The 23,955-nt window shown below is 46.3% G+C and overlaps 5 protein-coding genes across 5 annotated transcripts; 2 read left to right on the plus strand and 3 right to left on the minus strand.

Annotated features, from left to right (window-relative positions):
• Nucleotides 1-468: 468 nt before the first annotated feature.
• Nucleotides 469-3,353, minus strand: CNBC5280 (hypothetical protein; the record flags this gene model as incomplete). The annotated part of the gene is made up of 11 exons (XM_771381.1): nucleotides 469-624; nucleotides 683-749; nucleotides 804-907; nucleotides 958-1,109; nucleotides 1,158-1,219; nucleotides 1,273-1,405; nucleotides 1,454-1,672; nucleotides 1,723-1,974; nucleotides 2,031-2,232; nucleotides 2,293-3,186; nucleotides 3,246-3,353. The coding sequence occupies 11 exons, from the start codon at nucleotides 3,351-3,353 to the stop codon at nucleotides 469-471; spliced, it is 2,349 nt and encodes a 782-aa protein (XP_776474.1).
• Nucleotides 3,354-4,143: 790 nt separating this feature from the next.
• CNBC5290 (hypothetical protein) lies at nucleotides 4,144-6,136 on the minus strand (the record flags this gene model as incomplete). The annotated part of the gene is made up of 8 exons (XM_771382.1): nucleotides 4,144-4,695; nucleotides 4,771-5,014; nucleotides 5,068-5,262; nucleotides 5,308-5,396; nucleotides 5,456-5,576; nucleotides 5,634-5,808; nucleotides 5,875-6,016; nucleotides 6,074-6,136. The coding sequence occupies 8 exons, from the start codon at nucleotides 6,134-6,136 to the stop codon at nucleotides 4,144-4,146; spliced, it is 1,581 nt and encodes a 526-aa protein (XP_776475.1).
• A 2,269-nt stretch (nucleotides 6,137-8,405) lies between these two features.
• Nucleotides 8,406-9,391, plus strand: CNBC5300 (hypothetical protein; the record flags this gene model as incomplete). Its single annotated transcript, XM_771383.1, has 5 exons — nucleotides 8,406-8,471; nucleotides 8,542-8,787; nucleotides 8,884-8,958; nucleotides 9,012-9,264; nucleotides 9,330-9,391. The coding sequence occupies 5 exons, from the start codon at nucleotides 8,406-8,408 to the stop codon at nucleotides 9,389-9,391; spliced, it is 702 nt and encodes a 233-aa protein (XP_776476.1).
• A 3,511-nt stretch (nucleotides 9,392-12,902) lies between these two features.
• On the minus strand, nucleotides 12,903-15,139 carry CNBC5310 (hypothetical protein; the record flags this gene model as incomplete). The annotated part of the gene is made up of 9 exons (XM_771384.1): nucleotides 12,903-13,206; nucleotides 13,255-13,312; nucleotides 13,361-13,857; nucleotides 13,909-14,050; nucleotides 14,101-14,296; nucleotides 14,365-14,781; nucleotides 14,834-14,886; nucleotides 14,948-14,954; nucleotides 15,011-15,139. 9 exons carry the CDS (start codon nucleotides 15,137-15,139, stop codon nucleotides 12,903-12,905), a joined length of 1,803 nt encoding a protein of 600 aa, XP_776477.1.
• Nucleotides 15,140-20,462: 5,323 nt separating this feature from the next.
• On the plus strand, nucleotides 20,463-22,620 carry CNBC5320 (hypothetical protein; the record flags this gene model as incomplete). Its single annotated transcript, XM_771385.1, has 6 exons — nucleotides 20,463-21,027; nucleotides 21,081-21,695; nucleotides 21,760-21,846; nucleotides 21,896-22,091; nucleotides 22,149-22,474; nucleotides 22,532-22,620. The coding sequence occupies 6 exons, from the start codon at nucleotides 20,463-20,465 to the stop codon at nucleotides 22,618-22,620; spliced, it is 1,878 nt and encodes a 625-aa protein (XP_776478.1).
• Nucleotides 22,621-23,955: the final 1,335 nt, after the last annotated feature.

The following is a 23,955-nucleotide window of genomic DNA, read 5'->3' on the forward strand; positions in this document are numbered from 1 at the left end:
TTAGACAAGGGGTTGGGTGTATAATTATCAGAGTGAACGAAATGGTTAACTTAATCATAAATTGTCAACCGACATAAGGTCACAAACCTTCAAAGGGACGCATATGTTAATAATCAAGTTTGTCATCTTTATCTCAGCCGCTGAGGTAAACCTTGCAGAATGATGGGACAGAGTAGAAGATTACATAGTTGGCACAGCAACAACAGACAAGATTAATGAGCCTTACGAGGTGCGTATATCAAGATTATCTGATATCTGATAGGCAGCAAAGTTTTTGTCTTTCTTAAGTTGCCGTCGACTCTTTGCTATCCCCTATTACTGCACGGGGATGTCGATCATCGTTCAGACATTGAATATAAGGACATAGAAGAAGATCCAGAACCAATAACTCGGCTCCAAACAACAAGGAGTTAGCATCCGCTCCTTGACGTCTATTCTGTGACCGATGCATAGTGATCTTCTTAGAAGCTAAATGCCGTCAACAATGGGACCCTTCCCACTCTTTTCACCTTGACCTTTTAAACTTTCCCCTTCAGTTGTTGGTCTGCTTAATCGCTTCCCCTCTAGCACCTGCTTCACTTCATCCAACGATAGAGTCTCGTACTCAATGAGTGCATCAGCCAGCTGCGACAATCATCGTTAATTCTATTTTCCGATATTGATTCAATCAAGCAGTACTCACTCGATGTAACTCATTCTCGTGCGTCTTGAGAAGATTCTCCGTTCTGGTCATACTTTGATCCAGGAAACTAAAAGCCAACTTAGCCATCAAAATGATCATCATAGGAGCCATTGCTGCATACCTCCGAATTTCACTTTCGATCTCGTCTTTCTTCTTACTTGAAAGATAGACAGATTCTTCATCCCCATGAGCAACTAATCCAACTTTGTCACTGAAACCGTAATTCTAGATAGGGTCAATCTGATGGACGCTGGAATATCAAAGAAATGACGCACCCGAATCATCCTAGTAGCAACATCTGTTGCACGTTGAAGGTCGCTTGAGCATCCACTTGTCACGTTGTCATGTCCGAATATCATTTCCTCAGCAGCACGGCCACCAAGGGCAACGTCAATCATAGCGTTGAATTCGCGACGGGTATATGAGTCTGCTAGATCATAAGCGATGACACCCATTGCAATGGCGAAAGTCTCACCCTTGTCTTGTTCGGGTAGCTGAAAAGTAATGCCAAGAGCTTGACCTCTGGGCATAATAGTACTTGATTATGTATTAGCAGCGTACCATTTGTCACGAACCCAGAAACCGCTTACACCTTATGTAGAGGCATGGCCCCCGGAGTATGTAGAGCAACAAGAGCGTGACCACCTTCGTGATAAGCAGTTGCTCGCTTGGACTCCTCTGTCACATAATGAGATTTCCTTTCAGCTCCCATCAAAATACGGTCTGTGACTTATATTAGCCCCACACTCGTCAGTCACCCAGTTTCCTTACCTTTAGCCCATTCGAAATGCTTCAATTGAACGCTGTTCGATCCATCCCTGGAAGCCTTGACAGCCGCCTGGTTGACTAGGTTCTGTAAATCTGCACCGCTCATACCAGGGCAGCCTCGTGCAATGACACTAGGGTCAACGTCCACATCGTATTGCACCTCGGACATATGATGCTTGAGAATTTCTATACGCCCGCGGACGTCAGGAAGACCGACCACAACTGATCGCATATAAGTAAGCTAAGAGTTACTAGAGAGGCGCCACACTGACCATGTCTATCAAAACGACCAGGACGGGTAAGAGCTTTGTCGAGAGATTCAGGGAAGTTGGTAGCCGCGATGATGATAACACCTTCCGCCTGTTCAAAGCCGTCGAGTTCCACAAGTAGCTGATTCAAAGTTTGTTTCATGTAGTGTTGATCTTTGGCGCTTCGTTTGGAGCCAATAGCGTCGAGCTCATCAATAAAAATGATGGCGGGAGCTTTCTTTCTAGCGGCAGCGAACAGCTCCCTGACACGTTTGGCTGCGGTCAATCAGATCAGCAGCCGCTGCCTCATGAAGTGTTGCGGCCAAACTTACCTCCGACACCAACAAACATTTCGTCAAAACTTGAACCAGAGGCGAACAAAAACGGAACTTCCGCCTCACCTGCTACAGCACGAGCAAGCATAGTCTTACCAGTACCAGGAGGGCCAGTCAGAAGGACTCCTTTTGGAAGCTTGCCCCCAAGAGCCGAGAACTTCTCCGGATTCTTGAGAAATTCGACAATTTCCTCCAATTCCTAAGGACCCAGCGACATTAGCCATATTGTATAAGCTAGTCATGGGAGGTTGAAAATTACTGCTTTAGCTTCTTCCACCCCATGGACATCACTGAATTTGACTATTTTGCCCTCTTCTGGTTCAAACTCGACAGGACCAGGGCCTGCCTTCAGTAGCCCAGTGTTCTCTATCACCATCGACATGACCGTGAGAATAATAAACCCCCAAAGCAGGAATCCAGCCACCCAACGCAAAGCGCGCCAGGCATTCATCTGCGGAGTAGGGGGGGCCATTTGTACGTATATCGGATTTAGCGGAGAACCTGCGCCAGGATGAGACTGAGAGGTAGAAGCATTCGAAGCATTTGCTAGGGAAGTCGGTGACACCGCCCGGCTTAGCAAAGACGACGTCAATGAAGGACCTGGAGAACTGACAGAAGGCGTTGAGGTTGACGAATTGTTTGCTGATACAGAGGATGGTGTAGGATTAGATACCAGAGGCGCAGACGAGGAAGACCCGCCATTAGCACCTATGGATGCCAGCAGCTGATCTCTTCTCCTGACCTTAGTCACTATATCACCCAACCTGCCTGATCTCGCCAATGCATCCATGAATATGGCCCATGCTTCATCATTCCTCAGAAGAGCCTGACTTCCAGATGTATCCTCGGCAAGAGCCATTCCTTCGTAGTACGCCACCAAACCGGCGAATTCTCCTCCTTCGGAAAGCTGGCGTAAAAATTCAAGCTGGGCATCCGGATCCTCTTTATTTGCATGAGCCTTGATCTCCAGTTCCGCAACTCGAGCTTGGAAAGGAGTTAAAGGTTGATCGACATCTGTTTGGGTTTCTGATGGTTTCGCGGTGGTAGACCGAGAACTGAAAATGCCATTCCAGGAGGTAGAACTGTGGAGGCCTCGAAAAGAAATGCAAGGTCGCGAGACCATTTGCGACGTTTTCCTCGGGATCCGCATTTCCTGCAAAGCCGGTTATTCCATCAGCGTCCATGTTGCGTGATATGCATCGGATTGCTCACCTTAAGATTTGACGGACTTCGCGCACAGTATTTTTGACATCTTAAACTGGCTGCCCTGGAAGACACAAACAGGTCCAACCCTGCCACCTGCACAGACCTAGAAAGCATTATTTGGAGAGCCCCTTTTGACACCTCTTTGCTGTTCTGGTTGACAATACAATGTTCTAGTTTGAAATGAAGGACGGACGAGCTTCCTTCGCAAAAAAAGTAGAAGCGCAGAGCCCCGCCCACCCGCCGACCATGATAAGTAATCCATGAATAATGACTGACTGATTAATAATAATTTTAATTTTTAAGCTCGATGAGATCACTCGCAAACTCGCATCGTCGCACTTGGAGAAGAATCAATTACATAATCTTAGTCTAATGAGGTCTTTATGAGAATTAAATGAGATTATGACAATTATGAGGATAAGTTTAAGATAATCATGTTATGTAATCTCTCGAATCGGAGTTGTGGCCTCTCTGGTTTGAGATGCGCGTTGAGCACGCATGTCGGCACCTGCAAAGGGCATGCAACTCCTGCAGTGAGTCGATAACATCGGCCCTCTCTACAAATCAACCACCCACCTACACCTTTTTCTACAGGCAATGAATTGGAAAGTTGATGCCAAAAATCCCGGTCCTACGTACCCCTGAATGTTGAATGTTGAGACATTCAAGCGGCAAGTGCAATCACCCCCCTTTTTCATCAGTTTCTTATCGCCGAGTACGCCTTCTCCTTCACTCAGCTTCCGTAGTGAATTTCCCCCCCGGAAGGGTCGTAACTACTGAAGGTCAATCATCAGGATCTTGTCGCGAGATGATCTTCAGCTACTTCTCAAAGCCTGTACCAAGTATCATCCCGGCCATAGCCCATAAGCCAACAAAAACTTTTATAGGAAAAAGTTACATGTGATCACCACCCACTATCCTTTCCAACTACGTACTTATCACTGCTCTTCCATTTATGCCCCTTCTGCTTACCCAACTTCACACTTGTTTTTCCCGCATTGGCTTTCCTCTCCGTCTGATGTCTCTCTCTCTCTACTTGTTTTGCAATGGCACTCCTTGCTCCCCCCTTTTTTTCGAATTCCTTCACCGGTAATCTGGTATGATGACGAGGTTGATTACGCATTGAAGGTGTGTATGTTGTGAAGTCTGTCTGAGCAACACCTGTAGAATCATCGGAATCATCTGAGTCATCATCAGATGCGAAGTCCGTAAGGGAGTGTTCCGAATAAGGGCCGGCATCTTCGTCGCTGACATCGTTACCCAAGGCGCGATGAAGGCGGAGTGCTTCCAGATGAGCCGCCACAGCAGCTTCGTCAGAAAGCTCTTCTTCATCATTGCCTTGAACGTGTGATGATAATGCCTCTGCCTCCTCCTCCTCCTTTTTGTCCTCGTCTGCTTCTTCTTCTTCTTCCTCTTCACTCTCACTAGCGGGAATATCTTGCACTTCAATCATATACTGTTGAAAATAAGTTATCATCTATCACAGCCATAGTACAAGAGCCAAAAAATATCGTTTTAATTGAACACTTACGTCCTCAAGCTCGCGTTGCAACGCGCGCCCGAAGCCACTGGCCTCCACTTCCAAATCAATCCTCACACGATTTTGAACCATCGCAAGATCTGTTAGACCGTCGCTTACTTCCTCTTGTACGGCATTCTCAGCATTTCCAGCTTCGATTTCCAAAACATTCTTCCAGGTTGGCCAAGAAGTAGCTTCATATCTGAAACGCCTTCTGAAGAAACGACGAATACAATTCACGTCGCGATTGAAAAAACTATTAATGGCGTTAGAGACACCCATTTTGACATATCAAGACAAGATGCTTACTACTCCGCATTCTCATGTCTAGTGCTGACCATTTGAGGGAAGTCAATCACGATGGGCTCTCCAGTCTTCCTCAAAAGCATGATGTTGAACTCATTGAAGTCTCCATGAATTAAGCCAGCATGAGCTAGACGGACAATAAGCTCCATCAATTTAGAATATAAATCCGCGGGATCCTCCACAGCTTCGACAGACCGCCTAATAACAAGTATGAGCTCACTGAATTGGCTTTAAATAACTTACAATGGGTAGCCATCAACCAGAGACATGACAACGCAATGACGGGCCTGATCGATGGGGACTGGTACAGGAAAACCATGTTGATAAAGTGCCTATAATCCTTCTGGTGAGCATATGACTATACAATCTCCTTCCGAATATTCCGCCTTACTTTCATAAAAGCGAACTCTTTCTGAGCTGATAGTCTGCTCATATACATCCAAGAAGCACTCTTTCGCTTCCCAAGGTAGTCTCGTTTGCTCTTTATAGCCCTGAAACTGATTCTTCCCAACCTGTTGCAAGCGTCATGAGACTCGATCCAAATACCCTGCGTCTATCTGTTGACTGACCTATGCATCTTCAATACTCTCTTTTCACCATGCTCATCTGCGACGACGTAAATATCGCTTTCTTTGCCGACACCAATCCTGGTCCCAACTGAATGAACACTTGGTGGCTTTCTGCGAGAGAAGGTTCTCAAGGCAAGATAATCCAGACCACCATAAGTCAACCTGAATCCATCGTCTATTCCACATCCGACAAACTTGGGAGTCAGCACTGAACAACAATATAAGAGCCCGGCTTACGTACATTTGACATTCTGTACTCTAGCTACCAGGTTACGTTTTGCAAGGTCGCCTAAGGCTTTCTTGACGTTTCCCCCACGAATCTGGGACAATTCGGCAGCAAGCTGAGAGGGAACTACTTCGTGATTTTTAGAGCCCATCTCAACCTGCGGCACTATCAGCCCTTTCCCTTTCCAGGGTCGAAAGGTAGGTCAATGACTTACAGCAGTGAGAACGCGAAACTCATCCGCAGAAATATACCTTAGGTCGGTGGCGTCTAATTTCATCGTAGTTATTCTCAATGCACTGAAAGTCAAAAGTAATAGTAGTCAATACACGGATTATCGTGAGATAAACGTTAGTGCACTCTTAGAAACTTGGTGCTGGTGTGTTTTTATCATCAAGGAGCAACATCACAGTAATATTTCGCCGTGAAATCTGCAACAAGCTGACGAGAACGGAGATTATAATCCTCTCCGCTGATGTAGTTCATGCCTCGCTATCTGCCGGCAGCGGCCTCCTCTTCGTTCTACGTGACTACTACGTACTATCCCAAGAGGCAGGCAATTCCTGAGTGGGTGACATCAACCCCCCAATGTCTGACCACTCGCACGAGTCTGGTCCCACCACTTGAAATCTGGGGCACCCGGGCTGTTTCATTAGGTGTGCGGATCCTCGTTGTCTCCGGCGGGAGCTCCACGGTTTATTATTTGGTTCAATTTCGAAGACATTCTTGAAAATTGGGAAAACACTATTATCCTTGTGGTTTTTGTGGTCGAGAAGGCTGTACCCTCCTCCTAAAGGCCTCCAAGAGCGGGAAAACTCCTCAAACGTCTTCCGATTGTCCAAGATTCCAGCTGTTTCAACAGCTGAGTGCCTTGAAATCAAAAGATTGCAGCAATGCGCCTGTACGCTGCGAAGAGCTTGGATGTGAGCAGGTAAACTTTTAATTAAAGGACAGAGCATCTTCGCTTTGACTGACTCTGCGACTTTCTAAGTTTCATCGCCCTTTCCCATTTATAAGCCAAAGGACATCTCGCGAAAGGGCTTCAACCTTAGGATCGCGATGGGTTTGGCGGGACAAGAGCATGCTCGCCTTTGGCGTACGATCCAAGTGATCTATTAGTTCGTCGTCCGTGGCAGCAACGTATTGACAACATATCCAGGAATCTGTACGCGAAAGCGTCGCCCAGGCTGGCTTTGCTCGTGGTGCGACGTGGAAGCAGACGACGTTCGTACAACGAGATCTTTTTATCAAGTTGGTAAGTTTTGTTTTCGGCTACCATCATAGGGGGTGACTGGCTGACCAACTGCCTCATAAAAAAGATGCAAGATAGGCATCCCGATCTCTTCACTCGCGAGCGCTATCACAGTCTTTGGCCGCTGGATTATTTGGGCAAGCAACGGCTCAAAACAAAAAATGGTACAAGTTTACCAACGGCAGCTGAGCTTGACTGTGAGTGTTTGTGGTTTTCGGGGAGTCAGAGATCAGTATTTTTCGCTATGTACCAGTCATGTATGCATGTATATTAATTGTAATGTGAAATCAATCTATATCTAGCAGCTAGATATGCAAGCTGTAAATGAGCATTAAAACGAGGCTTATTAGCGACTCGAAACAAACCATTTTTCGGTTTGAAACGACCTCAAAAGATGGCTAAAAACAATACGACGCCCCGGTTTGGTTTAAGCAGAAAAAAAACAATCCCATTTTGAGTCTTGTTTCAAACATGATTCCTCGCTTATTTCAAGGAGGTAATTTGGTTTTTTTCCGGGAAAAACCTGCTTGAATTAATTCGATCGGGGATCGGTTCGAAACAATCTGCCGCGGGGCGCGTAGTGATAATGGATGGAGAGAGCAGAAGGGTGGTGGAGAAGACTGGGGGGGGGAAACGGAGGAGGAAGTAGTATACTGCTGAGAAAGGGGCAGCGATGCGATGAGGAAAGAGAGAGTGATGGATGATGAATGATGAACAACAACATAGTGCGGTGTTTTGGCCATCATGTTTACCTATTTATAGCACTATAGCCATGCACGGTACTCCACATTGCCCCAAGCCACAAGGTCGTCAAAGAAGGGAAAGATGCATGCAGTCTAGGTTGGTGTAACACGCGTACAAAAGCAATTGAGCCCACGTGGAATCATTCCAAATGCCACGGTCTTGCCTGCCTCTTCTTGTACTTATCCCGTAATTGATCACCACCGTACTGATATGCTGCTTTTTAAATTATCTTATTCATAATACTGTTATCAATCATTTTAGTGTTCGCGTTCGCAGAGGTCCTCCCTCGAGAGCAGCAGCGTCGTCGTCGTGTCAGATCGACGAACGTAACCAGCGCAATCTACGTCATTTCTAGCCAGATGAACACCAGCAGACACATGATGATGTTGTATCCAATCAGATTAATATGAACAAAAGATGAATGGCTGGTAATCAGCAACCTCTGTTCTGTTTCTCATTTTCCTCCCACAATAATAATAGTAGTTGTATATCAATAGTATTGTTCACTGCCTGACTAACCGTGCTTCAAAAACCTCAGTTCGTAAATTCAGCCATGTCACAGCCTAGCAAAGCCGTACTTTTCGTCTTCACCTCGGCCGAGAAGCTTCTCAACGGTGCAGTACGTGTGACCTCCCACCCTTTACCTTATTTATCTTTAGTACCTGCCAATGACTGATATTGTTTTGCAGCCGACAGGATGGTATCTTCCTGAAGCCGCCCACCCGTACTACGTCCTTTCCCCCCATTACCGTATTGATGCCATCTCCACTAAGGGTGGCCCCGTCCCTGTCGACGAAACCTCTGTCAAGAATTTCCAGGACGAAGATTCGCAGAAGTTTTTGCAAGATCCTGAAGCTCAAAAATTGGTCAAAAACACCAAAAAGGTAGAAGACGTCAAGGCCGCGGATTATGAAGCCATGTTTGTCATCGGCGGAGTGAGTGCTGATTCCAAAAGGGAAGAGCGTAATTCCAGACCGGAAGAGCGTGCTTGAATGGAAGTGTTTAGGAGCTGATCATGAAGCATCTCGTAGCATGGGCCTTTGATTGATTTGGCGAAGAGTGAAAAGTTTGCCAAGCTTGTAGAGGACTTCTACGTTGCAAAAAAGGTAAGACAATTGAACATTCTCATGGGTGTCATTCGGCTAAGGAATAGGGCTAGCCGGTGTCTGCAGTGTGTCATGGTCCTGGCGCTTTCATCCTTGCTACCAACCCGGCGACTAGGAGGTCTATTTTCGCTGGCGCACGTGTCACAGGCTTTTCTAACAGTGAAGAAGCACAAACTCCTTACAATGATTTTGTCAATATTCTCCCTTTCAGTTTGGAAGACAAAATCAAGGAACTTGGTGGGCAGTATGAGAAGGCCGACCAAGACTGGGGTGTCAAAGTCATTTGGGATCAGGGAGTTTTAACTGGTAGGTCACCATTGCGCATTACCCAAGCACCATCACATCACGCTCTCCACTGAACATATATCCAGGCCAAAACCCTGCTTCTGCTGGACCTCTCGCCGTAAAGTTGAAGGAAATTTTGGAAGCCTGATATGGCATACAATTAAGCTAAGGACGGCATATGTAAAGAATACAAGGAGATGTGACTTATCATGATGTGCGAACCACAATCTACCGAAATGGGGGCCTCTCTTGTCATGGATAGCACCCCAGGGTTGCACGCGCCCGATAGCAGAAACAATTCAATCTAACCTCGCTACAGTGATCTAGGCCTACTATTGGATCAATCGACTTTGTTGGACCAAAAGGGAAAAAACCTTTGGGGTGAAGGGAGCTAAAAGCAAACTGACTAAGCTAATATTGTCTTACTGCCTCACATGTCCTTCACTCATTCTATCGCCGTTCGCGACAACAACATGGCCAGTACAGGCAGTTTGTTTATCTAATGCCGCTGTCCAAAATGGCGGCGTGGCTCATCACCAGCAATGCCTTCGTGTATTTGAAAGCAGTTGATAGCATCTGCAGGTTTTGTGCTCTTCGTATTCTTACTACTGTACAGCGATTTCCTTCTCTTGCAATCGGTGAGCACCAAAAACTCCCGTTCTTCCTCCAGGTAAATTCCCCAGTTTCTGCAAACGCCAAGGTTGTAGGAAGGGACATTTATTTCATGAACCGCAAGCGACATATCTTCGGTATTGAATGCCGAAAAAGCGCCCTAGCTGGTGACAATGGTGCCATCTCTCTGATCATCTTGTTCTCAAAATGATACGTACCCTGCCTGGGTGAGCATTACTAGGCGGTAACACTTTAAAGGACATACTTCTGAAAGCGCATAGTAAACCTATCTTCTTGACAGTATTATACGTATATTGGTCCCATTACTCCGTCCATCCTCGACGATGAGGACGCGGCGCCGGCTTCGATACTCGTGAATTATTTTTAGGGCAGGCACAGCAGCAACTTTCATAGTAGTGGCCTTTCTGCGCACGGACGCTGCCTGCAAGTCTGAAAGTAATACATGTACGTAGGGCACAGGACACTTAAAAGTACGTAGAATGCTTTATCTTCCTATGTTTGCTTTCATGCTCGATCAATTTGTCGACATTCTCTGACTCCTTCGGAAACGCCCTCAGACTGTCCCCCTCTTCGATACATTTCAGAGCAGCTGAAATTTTTAGTATGCAGCCACCCCCAAACCAGCTCCCAGACTCGCCATCAGCAGCCCATCTTCCTTCCTTCTTCAGTTCCTTCAGCAAAACCTGCAGCTCTCAGTCTAGGGAACTCCTTGGAACTCCTCCAGAAAGCTCTCATACTAGCCGGCATGGTAAATCGTCGAAAGAAGAAGCGCCGTACTCCTTTCCTCATAACCGAACCCCTCATCCCCATATAGGCCTATCCACATCAAGATGGCCTTCGGGGAATTCGAGCCAGTCTGACGCTCTCCAGCCTTTGATGGCGCAAGAATTATTCGTGCACAACAAAAGCAGAAAAATCGCGACTGCATCAGACAGAATAATGAAAGCAGTTGAAGGTGTGTTAATTCCATAATGACTAACGTGGGCATGGTTGAACAAACTAATAAACGAAATCTTAGACCTCAGCGACCGGGTGACTTCTGTTCAACAAGATGTTGCCATGTTGAAAAGTGATAACCGTTGCAATCGAGACCGGTTACACGATCTGCAGCTTGGTCAAAAACTTCTGCCTATAAGGGATGAAATTGCAGATGAAATCATGAATACCTGTAAGAGTCGAATCCCTCCAATCTACAACGAACGATACCTGACTTGACCCGCTTAAAAGTGACACCTGTCATGCAAGATATCTACCAATCCAGTACTAGTACTCATTGCCTGGATAATGCCAATAGATCTATCGCACAAGATCTAACAGAGACATTCTTCCCACGACTCGAAGCGATGATCTGCGGGTTGGAAAAGACGATACAGGAATCCAAAAGGGATGTCGATATGAACTTAGAAGTGAGCCCTAGGTAATATTGCTGAATACAATAGCTAAGCCAAATAGCGTTCAAACAACCTATCGGAGCAAATTAACTGTATGTCGGACGTCATCAAAAAACTGGACGACTCTCTAGAAAACAGTTCGCGAATTTTCAATGATTGCAAAGAGTCTTTTGATCGATTTGAACGATTAATAATTGGGACCAATATGAACCCGAACGTCCATTTTGTCCAAAATAATTTGCAAGAGTCGGAGCTTCATGTCAAAGTTAACCAATTATCAAGTCCATCCCCGCCATCTGAACATGTGGAGCTAAACAAGCATGTCACTCATTTGGTGGCAAGCAGCGCCAGCATTACAAGAGTTTTCGACTTGCTTAGAGTCATTCTGTCCAACCAAACGCATCTCAAAATGTTGGTCCAGCATTTGCTGAGTACACGCAGCTCGAACAAGTTGCAGAATCTGCCATATCAGCATGACCCTCTGTGGTCCATAAGTGAGCATCTTAGCCTTGATTATCTAAGTAAAGCTTTCCCCAACGAGGCTTCCCAAGACCACACGACCTCCGCCGCACAACTGCTCCCTACCACACAATCTGGCACCATGCCGTCAAACTCGCCGGAAGATCCCTCTTTGACAGGTAGCGATCTTACCGACATCTTCGGTTCAAAGTCATACATCCCAGGCTCTGTCAGCTTTCCCTGCAGTACTTTTCTAGAGGAAGTAACATCCTTAAATTCACATTCTAGGTCCACGACGATGAATCAGAATAAACCTTCCTCAAATCCTAGCGTCGCTGCTACCGCCTCTTCAAGAGCTTGTTCAGCTTCCACAGCAGAATCTACAACAAAAAGATGTTGCAAAGAGGGCAAGTTTCAAAGGAATAAATCAAAGCCTATCACTGGTTCTGCCCTCACCAGTACTTTGAAGCGTCCCACTACCCGTTCGACCCACAAAGCAATCCCCCGTACGCCACCAGCAATTGGTACTACCAAATCACTTATCAATGCTCAAACTCATCGTCGAAGTTCTAAGAAGGCCAGTCACTTGTCCTCATCTGATGTTCAGTCCTCTGTTATTCCTGACTGTAAAGGGCCGGTGCTACAGCCCTTTGGACCGACAGAGCGAGATATAGCAGTTCCAGTTCTCACAGAAGCCAGGGTCTCAAAGGGGAAAAAGAGGACTTGGGACTTTTCTTCGGATGAGGAAGCTGAGGACACATAAAGAACTTGGACAGGTCGGCATCACGGGATAATGCTGGAAAAATAGCAGAAACTGTATATCTCACCTGTTACGTACTGGAACGGAAGTAGCGAAGTCCATCTATTAAATGTGTTCTACTTTGTAAACACCTATACAACTCTTTCACCCATCTGTATTTTTTTTTATTGGACTGAATGCTTACCTCTCGCGAGTCTTCGGGCTTCCACACCGGTAACTTCTTTTCGAATCAAGAACAAGTATTTTACTGTATCTCTTTTCATGCTAATTAAACTTCTGTGCCAGGCATCATTACATGCATTCCAGACGGATCAAAATCGATAAAGTGCTACAGTGACAGATCTTACTTTCTAGTTTGATCTCTATTATATGAAGCCCACTCTCGCATCTTCTTTACATCTCTATACAGTATTCCCTTACGATGGTGGAGTGGCACCAGCCTTCTCGCCGGAAGGAGTAGTCACCCTAGTCTGCTCGCCGCTCTCAGCGGTGCCCCCTGAAGGTCTGCGACTACCATCAGGATAGTAGTTGGGGTCATCCTGAGGGTGCTTGGGAGGGAGGGAGGTGTCAGGGGCACCGGCATTAATAGGAGCGCCATAGGCAGAGGGGTTTTCAGTGTCGGCGGCACCGCCATGGATGTCATACCGGTCAGTCATTTCTTGGACTTGGAAATCAGTGAGCTTAGGGAGCTCAGCAGCCACAAGAGTAGGACGACGCTCGCTATTTCTCAGGTTAGCCGGCAATCGATGACCGATGAACTCAACATACGTAAGATGAGCATGAGCAAAGATAACATCGAGCTCTTCCAAAGTTCGTCCAGTAGTCTCTGTAATGACGTTAGGACTAACCTTACGAGGAGAAGGGAGTCACATACCTGGATAGAATAAGTAAATGAATGGCAAGAATACACAGTTAATACACGCGAAGAACAGGAAAGTGTAAGCGCCAATGGAGGCCGTCATTGTTGGCAAAACCTGTACGACAGTGAAGTTGAAAAGCCAGTTGACCATAGTTGAAATAGCGTTTGCCTGGGTCCTAACCGCCATAGAGTTGAGTTCGGCAGGGTAAAGCCAAGGGAGAGGAAGCCAAGTGGCACCGAAGAACGCAATGAAAAGATAAAGGCCGAAAGCGCCACCCTTGGCCGATTGAGCATCACCAGGAAGGAGACATCCAAAAGTGATGAACATGGCAGCGGCTTGTCCAAAAGTACCAATAAGGAAAAGCTTTCGACGACCAACTCGCTCAACAAGGAAGAAGGACGTGAGGGCAAATATGGCGTAAACGATTGATAGAACACCGCCTAAAATGAGAGCGAGGGTGCTATCAAGACCGATTTGGTTCTCAAACAAGACTGTAGAATAATAAATGACACTATATTAAACGCCGTTAGGTAAACATGCTACTTGTGGAGGAGTCACTTACGCATTACAACCACCAATTTGTTGGAAAAGCTGCGTGGAGGCACCAACCATGGCTCTTCGTAAGTGTTGGTTCTTGCCACCTTTCAAGATGTCCCTCTTCCTGCTAGCCTTGGCATTTTGTTGGGCAGCAATGGCATCGGAAACTTCAAAATATCAGCCTGATCCACGTAGCGTCCTACTGCATTGTGCTTACCCTTGTTCTTGTCCGCAATAGCGACGGGGTCATCTTCAGCTTTAGAGTCAAGAGCAGCAATGACTCTTAAACCCTCGTGGTCGTAGCCATGGGCGATCAACCAACGGGGCGACTCGGGAAGAACCATAACACCACCGATAAGGACAAGAGCGAAAAGGATTTGCAAGGCAATGGGGAATCGCCAAGACACGGAACTCTAAAATCATGGCGTGAAGTTAGCGGCGAAACACTTGAAAACATTCGTCACGGCAAGATCCCACTCACGTTCACGAAAGAAAGACCGAAATCGATCCAATAGGCGATGACAGTACCAACAGCGACTGTAGAAGCTTCCATACAAATCAGGAAGCCACGGTTATGCGCTTTGGAACTTTCGGCAACCCAGGAAGGAATGGTCGCTGTATTCGCACCATTCCCGACACCAGTGATCACACGACCGACGATGAACTGAACGAAACCGCCGACATTGCCTCGGGGATCTCCAGGACCAAAGGCGCACACAGAGATGATGGTTCCAATGATCATAATAACAGCGCCCATAAGCATGACCCGTCTACGGCCCATACGTTCGCCAAAGAAGTAGGCGAAAAGGGCACCCAGAAAGCAACCAACTTCGTAACAGGAGGTCACACTACCTTGAACGGTACCGGCATGCACATCGTTGACGTCGTGTTGAAAAGTCTATCACCAACAAAAGTTAGCATAACGTCGGTTTAATCAGAATATGACGTACGGCAGGAAATTCGGTGTTGAACTGATCTGAGGCAATGATACCAGACATGAGACCTATGCGGGGTAAGTTCAGTTAAGCCCCCAAGTCCAAGAGTCCATCCACAGTGATACATACCTTGGTCCTAAACATAATAGTCAGTCATCACATTCATGTGGTATCATAAAGAGAAGGACGTACATAGCCAAACAGACTGAAGCCTGTAGTGGCGGTGCCAACAATGGCATAGAGCAAGGCATTACCGTGAAGGCGACCATAAGTAACAATCTTGCCTGGCCCGACTACTGGGCCTTTCTCGCTGCTCGACATGTTGCGTGGGTTGAGATGCGATAGGCGAAAGGATGTCCTCAAAACTTTTTTACTAGGCTGAAATTAAGATGAACAAGAGTAAAGATATAGAAAAACCAAACAGATGAAGAAGAAAAAACAAAAGTATTTTGCTGGCTTTGGGTGTTTATATGTTGACAGGGGGAAAGCAATCGATTGTTTTCGAGCTCGCCGCTAGCTCTTCCCCGCATGCTCAGATACAGGTAAACCCCACTTTTCGTCAGACCCTGACGAGACGTTTCTCCGCTTCTCTTCCTATCCGACCCCGCATTACCCAAAGCGATCAAACTTTTTTTTATCTTTGCCATCGTCGATGATTAATCGGGGCGGACCGACGAGAAGATGGGACATCACATCGGTTAATTATTGCGTGCCTTGATAAACACGAGGTCATAAAGGCCTCGTTTCGCATGAACCCTCGAATCCCACACTAGTTCTAAACGTCATTTTAGCTATATAACTGCGTAAGTGGCGACGTGCAACGCTCCAAGCTACGCCAAACGCGCAGAGTGGAGGTAATGCCGCTCGGCTCGGTAACTTCAGCGAGCGGGAAATGCGGCAAGCGGCGAGCATTTTTGACCTATTGACTCTTGGCTTTTCGTAAACACAGAAAAAGGGTTCTGCCGATTCCGGAAATAAACAAATGTAAATATATGCCTAAAAGCCGCTTCTGATCTAAGCTCACTTTTCAAACTGCGCCAGTATCGAGCAGCAGTACGACATGCGACGGACAAAAAACCGGGCTGGCGACGGGCAAACAGAAAGCGCCAATTTCCACCAACAATATTAAATTTCACATAATTAAGTTAACAATGACCCCAGCCTACCAATTCCAATGACGCCTTTTGCCTATATTATTCCAACTGCCATATTCTGTGTTCGCGATGCAATAATGGTCCTGCTGAAACATAAATGTATAAAGATATCTTCGAAAATTTCTCGATCAATAATTAATAATCGCTAATTACTGCCCACATCTACACGATGTAGTAGTCGCTAGCCGCAAATCCTTCATTCGTTATCCCTGAAGTGTCCCTGACTGCTTCGATCTTTTATCCGGAACTGACGTCATATTCAAATTACCCTGTTGAGGGATGAGGGAAAAATGAGGCTAAATAATTTTGAGGAGTTGTATAATTATAAGCTGTAAGCCGTCATGCGTGTGCTGGAAGCTGATACGCTATAAGCTGTAACTTGCAAGTATATATATTAACATGCATGACATGCCCAATAAGTGCTGAATGTCGAATTACTCTAGCAGAAAGAATGAGGTAGTCTAATAATCAGATCAAAAAGTAATACTAAAAATGTGCACAGTTCAACAAAAAACAACCGAAAGAAATCCCACAATCCGCTGCTGCTTATACGGTGATTAATCAGGCCTATAATTATGTGTAACGAGCTATATATGCTACGCTCATGTTCGGCATACTCATCGGCAGCGCAAGCGGCAAACTGAAACAGGAGACGAGGCGAGACGGCAATACAAGACGCAACCAAAACATGTGCACAAGGCTGAAGCGCGGGGCCGGCGGCAATGGATAAATACGATCGGGGCAACACCGGTCCGCGCTTCCGGGGCACGTCATTTACTAAAAAAAATTGAGGAGGCATTCATTTATTTTATATAGAATTCCTTCCAAACTACATTCGAGAAGAGTGGGTCCCGTTTGACAATGCCTTCTGGGAAGAGATCGACCGCCTTCGCTTAACCAAGTGCATTGTGCCGCCCGGTCTTGGAGACAGAAGATGCTCCCTCACGACCCTACTTGCCCGTTCGTTATGGAGCTCGGAGGGCTGGTGCTGCTGTCACACTACGTTATCGCTCCGGTTGTCGTAGTGGCAGCAGTCAACGAAACGGTTGACAAAGGTATTAACAAAATTTTTCAAGGTCTCCCTGAGATCCAGTAAGCAGAAGATATTCCATTTATGACTCAGTATGCATGATGTGAGAAATAGGGGGAAATCAGCGAGCGGAGGCGCCAATAAAGCCTCCACACGTCTGATATGTGACGAATGTTTGCGTTTGCATTGCAGATTACGTTTTGGCCGTCTGGACGATGGACCTGAAGAAGGTCGACAGGGGGAGACTGGTCATAAGTCTTCAACCGGAAAAGTCTGCAGCAAGCTAGTAAAGAACCGTCAGACTGTTTGTCGTAGAATTTAGACAGGTAAAGCTTCATTATCTCCTTTTGCACAGATGTGTAGTGGATCCTCATAATTCCGTATCTCATTCTATCTTTGCTCTAGTGACTGACGATGTGAGCCATACGGCCTTATGGAGAGTCAGTAACAATACGTACGAGGTGTATGAGTAGATCCTCATCACTTGTGATAAAATTGTAATAGTCTCCTCATTCCTTCGTAGCATGGGCATGTCATGGGTGGGATGTATGATTCGTCCAATGGTGCAGTTATTCATGATGACCGTGCCCACATCGCCTTCTGACGATGGTTCAATATGGTCAATGCGCCCATACCGGTTTTTATACTTAGAAGATCAGAGGCTGAGGCACTTGGTGTCGGATCTACTTGTCGAACTGGTCTTTACTTAGCACCTTCGTACAAACAGTCTCGTAGAACAGTGTACTAGATAGTGATACATACCTGGTCTTTACTTAGCACCTTCGTACAAACAGTCTCGTAGAACAGTGTACTAGATAGTGATGAGAAAGACCAGAAAGTTACAAAAAGGAATATTAATAATGGTATAGAGTCTGACCGAAAATAGACCACGTAGTCATCTATCTAATTAAGGAACTAGACTAGTGAACTCCGTCACTACTGTCGTTGGCACAGGCACAGTGCCCTTTTGTCGTCTAGCTTACCCCCATCCCTACAAACTATCCATCGAATGTCCGACTTTACATCGGTCTCCCGAAGCGGCTTCGACACTGTACAAATTACAGTCTGTCTGGCCTGCTACTCGAGCGACTCTTCCTGATGGCCAACAAGAATCATCAACATAATTTGTGATGTATTATGACTTCAAAGTCAAGACGTACCTTTCTTGGGTTTTCTAGGAATAGACCAGCCGAGATGAGTGCAAAGGCCGTGATTAAGGCTCGCATGAGCGCCATATGAGACTCGAAGTGTCTTTCCCGGAAGTTTCTGAAAACGTCGTCATTGGAAGGACCTCTGACTGACTGAAGGTCTTGTTGGATAAGCGTGATTAACGCGCCTGCAAACCAAACACAATCTTCGGCGTCTTCTTCTCTACCAACTCTCCACCCTTCTCGAGCCATCCGATACGCCTCTCCAAACAAAAGTGGCGAATTTGATATTATAGGGACCGAGGAATGAAGAAACTCTTTTAAGCTTGGTGATGAAGAAAGAGTTCCGGCAGATGATCGCGGCAAGAAACTGCTCTGGGTTCTGCTGGAGGCATCCATCGGGTTAGAGATGTTGAGGTCGTACGAAGAGGATAGGGCAGTGGTGCGCATGCGATTGCGGCTATTAAGACTCCAGTCATTAAGAGGAGGAGGCAAACTGATTGCGGTTCGGAGCTGAGTAAGTTTCTACTGTCAGCTATTGAAAGAACAGTCCATAACGAATGAAGAAAGTGTTGAAACTGCCTGGATGTTCAAAAAACCCAAGGCATAGAATTGCTCCATGATGACTTTTTTTGCACCGTTCTTGCCTCATCCTGAAATGGCGATGTTAGCAGAGCGGGATAAAGTTCTACAACTGAAGGATGGGTACTGACGCCCTTCAGCGAGATGGATCTCTAGACACCATCGATGTTCTCCGTGCTGGTAAATTAGAATCAAATGGAGGGGTAAGATGTAGGGGCTTTTCTCGGTGATACTTGCTGCTCGATGCGTCTGAGGATTGCCGATCACAATGGTTGAAGACGTTTCAATTGTGTCACGTTGCTGAACTCTGCTATCTTCGCTAACATCGGACTCATTGATCTGAGCATAAGCAAAGGCGTCTACAAGTGCAGACAAATAGAATCTGATGAGATGATAGACTAGGCCGCAGATGAGTAAGGATCCTAATGCCTTTGGGTCCTCAGACGGGTTGATCTTGATGTCTGCAGCTAATAGACGCCATAGCCAAGGCGCCGTTATAGCTGCCAAGGTTACTTTGGAAGTCCCTTGTATCCTAAGTGATATGACTAAGTTATGGTCAAGAGAACTGGTTAGAACTGGTTAGAGGAGGGACGTACCAACAGACTTGCTGGTCAAAAGCTCGTAAAGTTTGGGTTCAGGATCGGTAGGCCGAGGTGGTAGCTGTCATTAGTACAGCATGAAATGAACCTTGGATTAGCAGTTGAAGAGCATTCGCCATCCCCAGTCGTGGCATCACCACTCTCGTCTATCCAACCAGTGCCTAAAGTGACATTTCGGGCCTAATACGTTGCCGGCGCCCAACTTATGGCGATTGCTGTTGTTTGGTTCGATGATGGATCGTAAAGCTCGAGGAACGTCACCGCCAGGGTGACCACGTGAGGAAGCTGGCGGTTGTTCGAGTTACTGCGTAAGGCCAGTTGGCGAAGGTCCGCCTCCAGGTCGTGGCGAGCGGCCATGGAGTCGCTTAAGTGTACGGGGATGGAGAGGGGAGTCGTTGACATAAAGACAGATAAAGCAGTTTACGGCGCTAAGAGGGTACGCAAAGAAAGCCATAGCATGATGAGAAGGTACGTATAACAGAAGAAGAAATTGAAGGAAGTCCTAGAAACTGGAAAACTACTACAGTCATGATGAGAAAGAAGTTCAGATCCAGGAAGATCCGTCCAACGAAGAAGCTGATATCGAAGGACGTTGGAATTTAATCTGCGCAATTTACAGAGAAGTAATGCAGCAGTTGAATTTAACTCTATTTAAAGATGCCTACGGTGTGGTAATCCGTTAAGAGTGAGTGACATATCTAAATTGATAGGGCACAAATCCAGCAAAAGAGGACGGACGGACGGAGGGCTCATTTTCATCATCATGATGCTCATCACGGCGAAAGAAACGCGAACGCATTGCATCATCATGTCCGCCGCCGTCGTAATGCGTCGTGGTGGTGGTGGTGGTGGGTGAGAAGGAAGGCGACGGAAAAGTGAGGGAAAAATCGAGAGGCGGCGGGAATTAATTATATAGACATTAGATAAAACTGTACTATCCAATTATTAAAATGTCATCTTAAGATCGCTGCTGACAATAAAATGATGATGATATTGTTGGTGCCAACAGGTAGCTCCGGCAAACCCCGAGAGAGTAATAAGTCGCCGAATGATGACGATCTTACGGAGTAGAAACTCGTGCTTTTTCGCTTCATTACTCAGAACCATATCATCACGGTGGTCTTCAACAAAATGCCTCCTTTGCCCACCGCTCCCCCTGCCTCAATTCCCACACCTTCTGCTTCTGTGTCTGCTACACCACCACCCAGTTCTTTTCTGACCCGCACTCAGAAGTTTCTCGAAGAAAATCAGCGACTCATCCTGCTTGGTTGCGCTGTCTTAGCTGCCACTGGTGCTGGCTACTACCTGTACTCCCGACCGGACAAGTCCTCGCCCTCTACTTCGACCACAGCTGCATCAAAAAAGAACAAGAAGAAGAAGAAGAAAGGTGGCGAGAAGAAGGATGATAAGTACTTGAAAAATGAAGGCGACCGAGGACCTCTGCTGGAGGAGATACAACCTCAGGCCGTCAAGGAAGATGACTCGGAGGAGGCTATCCATCTTCAAGGAGTTCCTGATCAAAAGGAACTTGAAGGCATGAGCGAATCTGCTAGAAATGAGCTCGGTGCTACTTTGAAGGACAGAGGAAATAAACTCTACTCTAAGAAGAGTTTCCAAAAGGCCATTGAGTGCTACACCAAAGCAATTGAAGTGTCGGTGAAGAAGGTTGCAGTTTTTTACTCAAACCGTGCCGCTTGTCAGTGTTCTCAGAGAGTCCTCGATATCAGGCAGACGCTAATCAGATAAAAGGTTACGGCAATCTCACTCCTCCCGACTATGAAAAATGCGTGGCGGATTGCAACGAAGCAATCAAGCTCGACCGTACGTATACAAAAGCTTTGAAGCGACGTGCTACTGCCTTCGAAAATTTGAACCGCAATGAAGAGGCCGTTAGGGACTTCACTGCTGTGACCATCATCGAGCGTTTCCAGGACGACCAAGCTTCTGCTGCCGTCGAACGTTGCCTCAAGAAACTTGCTAGCAGCCGCGCAGCTGAGATCCTTAGCAAGCGCGAAGCTAACCTTCCTTCACCTACTTTTATATCAGCGTACCTTGCTGCGTTCCGACCCCACCCAAAGCCAGCTCTTCCTGAGAACCCCAGCCAGGGTGATCTGACTCTCTCGTTGGCCTTCGATGCTCTTGAGGCGGCGGATTATCCTCACGCACTGACATACGCGGCGGAATCTATCGAGCAAGGCATCAGCTCTAAGAAGGGCGAGGCTGAGGCCTACAACTTACGAGGGACCTTTAAATTCTTGATGGGCAATGCTGAGGGCGCCAGAGATGACTTGCAGAAGAGTTTGGATATTGATTCCGGTTTTGTTCAAAGTTGGGTCAAGATTGCCAGTGTCCACATGGAATTGGGTACGTCCCTGACAAGTTATGTTTTAAGTCCTGTTTACTCTATCTTGACGTAATGGTGTTGTAGGCGATCCTGCGACGGCCTTTGGTGACTTTGAGGCTGCAATCCGACATGATGCCGACAATCCCGATATTTACTACCACCGTGGCCAAGGTATGTTGTGTGAAGTCAATCATATAACCATTAATCTAACTCCATAAAGTGTACTTCATCACTCAGGAATTCGACAAGGCCCTAGCAGACTATACCAAGTCTGTTCAACTTGACAGCAGCTTCATTTTCCCTCATATACAGACAGCGGTATGTCAGTATAAGATGGGCAACGTTGGATCTAGTATGGCGTCGTTTAGGAGGATCCTTCGAGAATTCCCTGATCGAGGAGAAGCAAGCAACTATTAGTGAGTTCGATTGTCTTTGTCACTCAACGCCGTAGTGTTTACAGTTGTCATTCATAGTGGTGAAATTCTTCTTGACCAGCAGAAATTCTCTGAATCGTTGGACCGTTTTGATAAATCCATCGAGCTTGACAAGGAGCGCAAGCCTCGCAACGTTCTTCCTTTTGTCAACAAGGCTCTCGCCCTTTTCCAATGGAAGCAAGACATTGCTGGTGCTGAGGCCCTCTGCAAGGAAGCACTGGAGATCGATCCAGACTGCGATGTTGCCGTCGCTACATTGGCGCAATTGAGCTTGCAGCAGGGTAAGATCGATGAAGCAATTAAATGGTTTGAAAAGAGTGCTCAGCTGGCTCGGACTGAGGGTGAATTGATAAATGCCATTACATGTGAGCGCATCCCTCGATTGGTTACCAAAAATCAGCAAAGACTGACAGAATGCTCAGATGAACACGCAAGCAAAGCTCAGGTGCACTTCCTCAAGACTTATCCAGAATTCGCAGAAAGACTTAGCCAGATTGCTCAAGCTGCTTAAATCTCTTTGAATGATTAGGATGAGGGATTAAGGTTTGGAAAACAAACGTTATCGGAGTTGCGCCTCGAATTGTATGATGAGTCGGCGAAGCGCATGCAGCATAATTCTTCGTCGCAGTCGCATTCATTCCATGCATTGGTTTACTGTTTATTGCACACGCCTAGCAACACACAATGCTCTGATAAGGCAGTGCTGAAGTCTGCCTCTGCCAGTCTAGTATGCGCTGCGTCACTCCATCGTGTTATTCGTTATCTCAATTGTGACTATCCTACTATGCGCTCACTTATAATGGGAAAGATTGGTGGTAAAGGCTCTGCACCTACTCTCCCCGTCCAGAAGAGAACATGGGGTGAAATTCAACGAAATCCAAAATGGAAAAAGAGATAAAAGAAAGGGAAGAAATAACTATCAAGCACCACCAGGCCAAGAGGACAGCCAGCATTCCCTCTCATGACATTACTTTCCAAATCCATCCATGGGGAAGGAACTGGGCAGGAGACGACTACCTAGCGATATTATTACAGATTGGAGCTTCAACTCGTTCATTGTACGACCCTGTGCTGCTGCCTACGAATGATGAAGAACTTTCGGATATGCTTCCGAGAGACAATCTGTTTACTCTTTACTTGAGAACAGAGTTCCAATACAAAACTGTACAACGTACTAGGTAATAGCAATGCCTGAATGTTGATTAGTCGGAAATACATCAGCTAAGAATAAATGTATGGACCACCGTCCCTCGTCTCCTCCACATCGTTCACCAGAACGATACCCTAAGGAAGGAGGGACGAAGGGAACTTAGACGTCCTCGGCGTTTGCTCTCGCACCGGCTTGACGCTCAACTCAACTGTGTTAAGAAAGTGAGGAGCAACTTTGGGGAAGTTGTACCTGTGCTGCCGCACAGCGTTTAAAACGCATAAGAGAAAAGAAAAAAGATGGTTGCATATCCATATTTATAGCGAAAAGGAGACGCAACAAAATTTCGTCGCCCTGAAAGCATGACGTGGCATCTGTTTTACGTAAATGTTTCTTCTTTTCATCAGAAGTAAAATTAACTTGAAATAGGTAATAATTAATCAGTTTAAAATAAATATTTATTAATTATTTATCCCGCCTTCCACCATTTCCGGCTGCCAGGCATATACATATCATCAGATACTGCTCCAGTTTACAAGAAGCGCTTGCTCGTAGGCTCGACACGAGCCTCTCGAAAGCCCAGGATCGTCATCTTGAACGACTTCGCTGAGCCTCCCAATCAATTCACTCCTAGTAACCGCCAGGTAGATGATTGGCAGCCTTGTCTCCGTGACACGAACGCCGACTTCCAACACCGTT

This window comes from Cryptococcus neoformans, chromosome 3 (assembly GCF_000149385.1).
Source record: "Cryptococcus neoformans var. neoformans B-3501A chromosome 3, whole genome shotgun sequence".
Taxonomy (NCBI): Eukaryota; Fungi; Basidiomycota; class Tremellomycetes; order Tremellales; family Cryptococcaceae; genus Cryptococcus; species Cryptococcus deneoformans.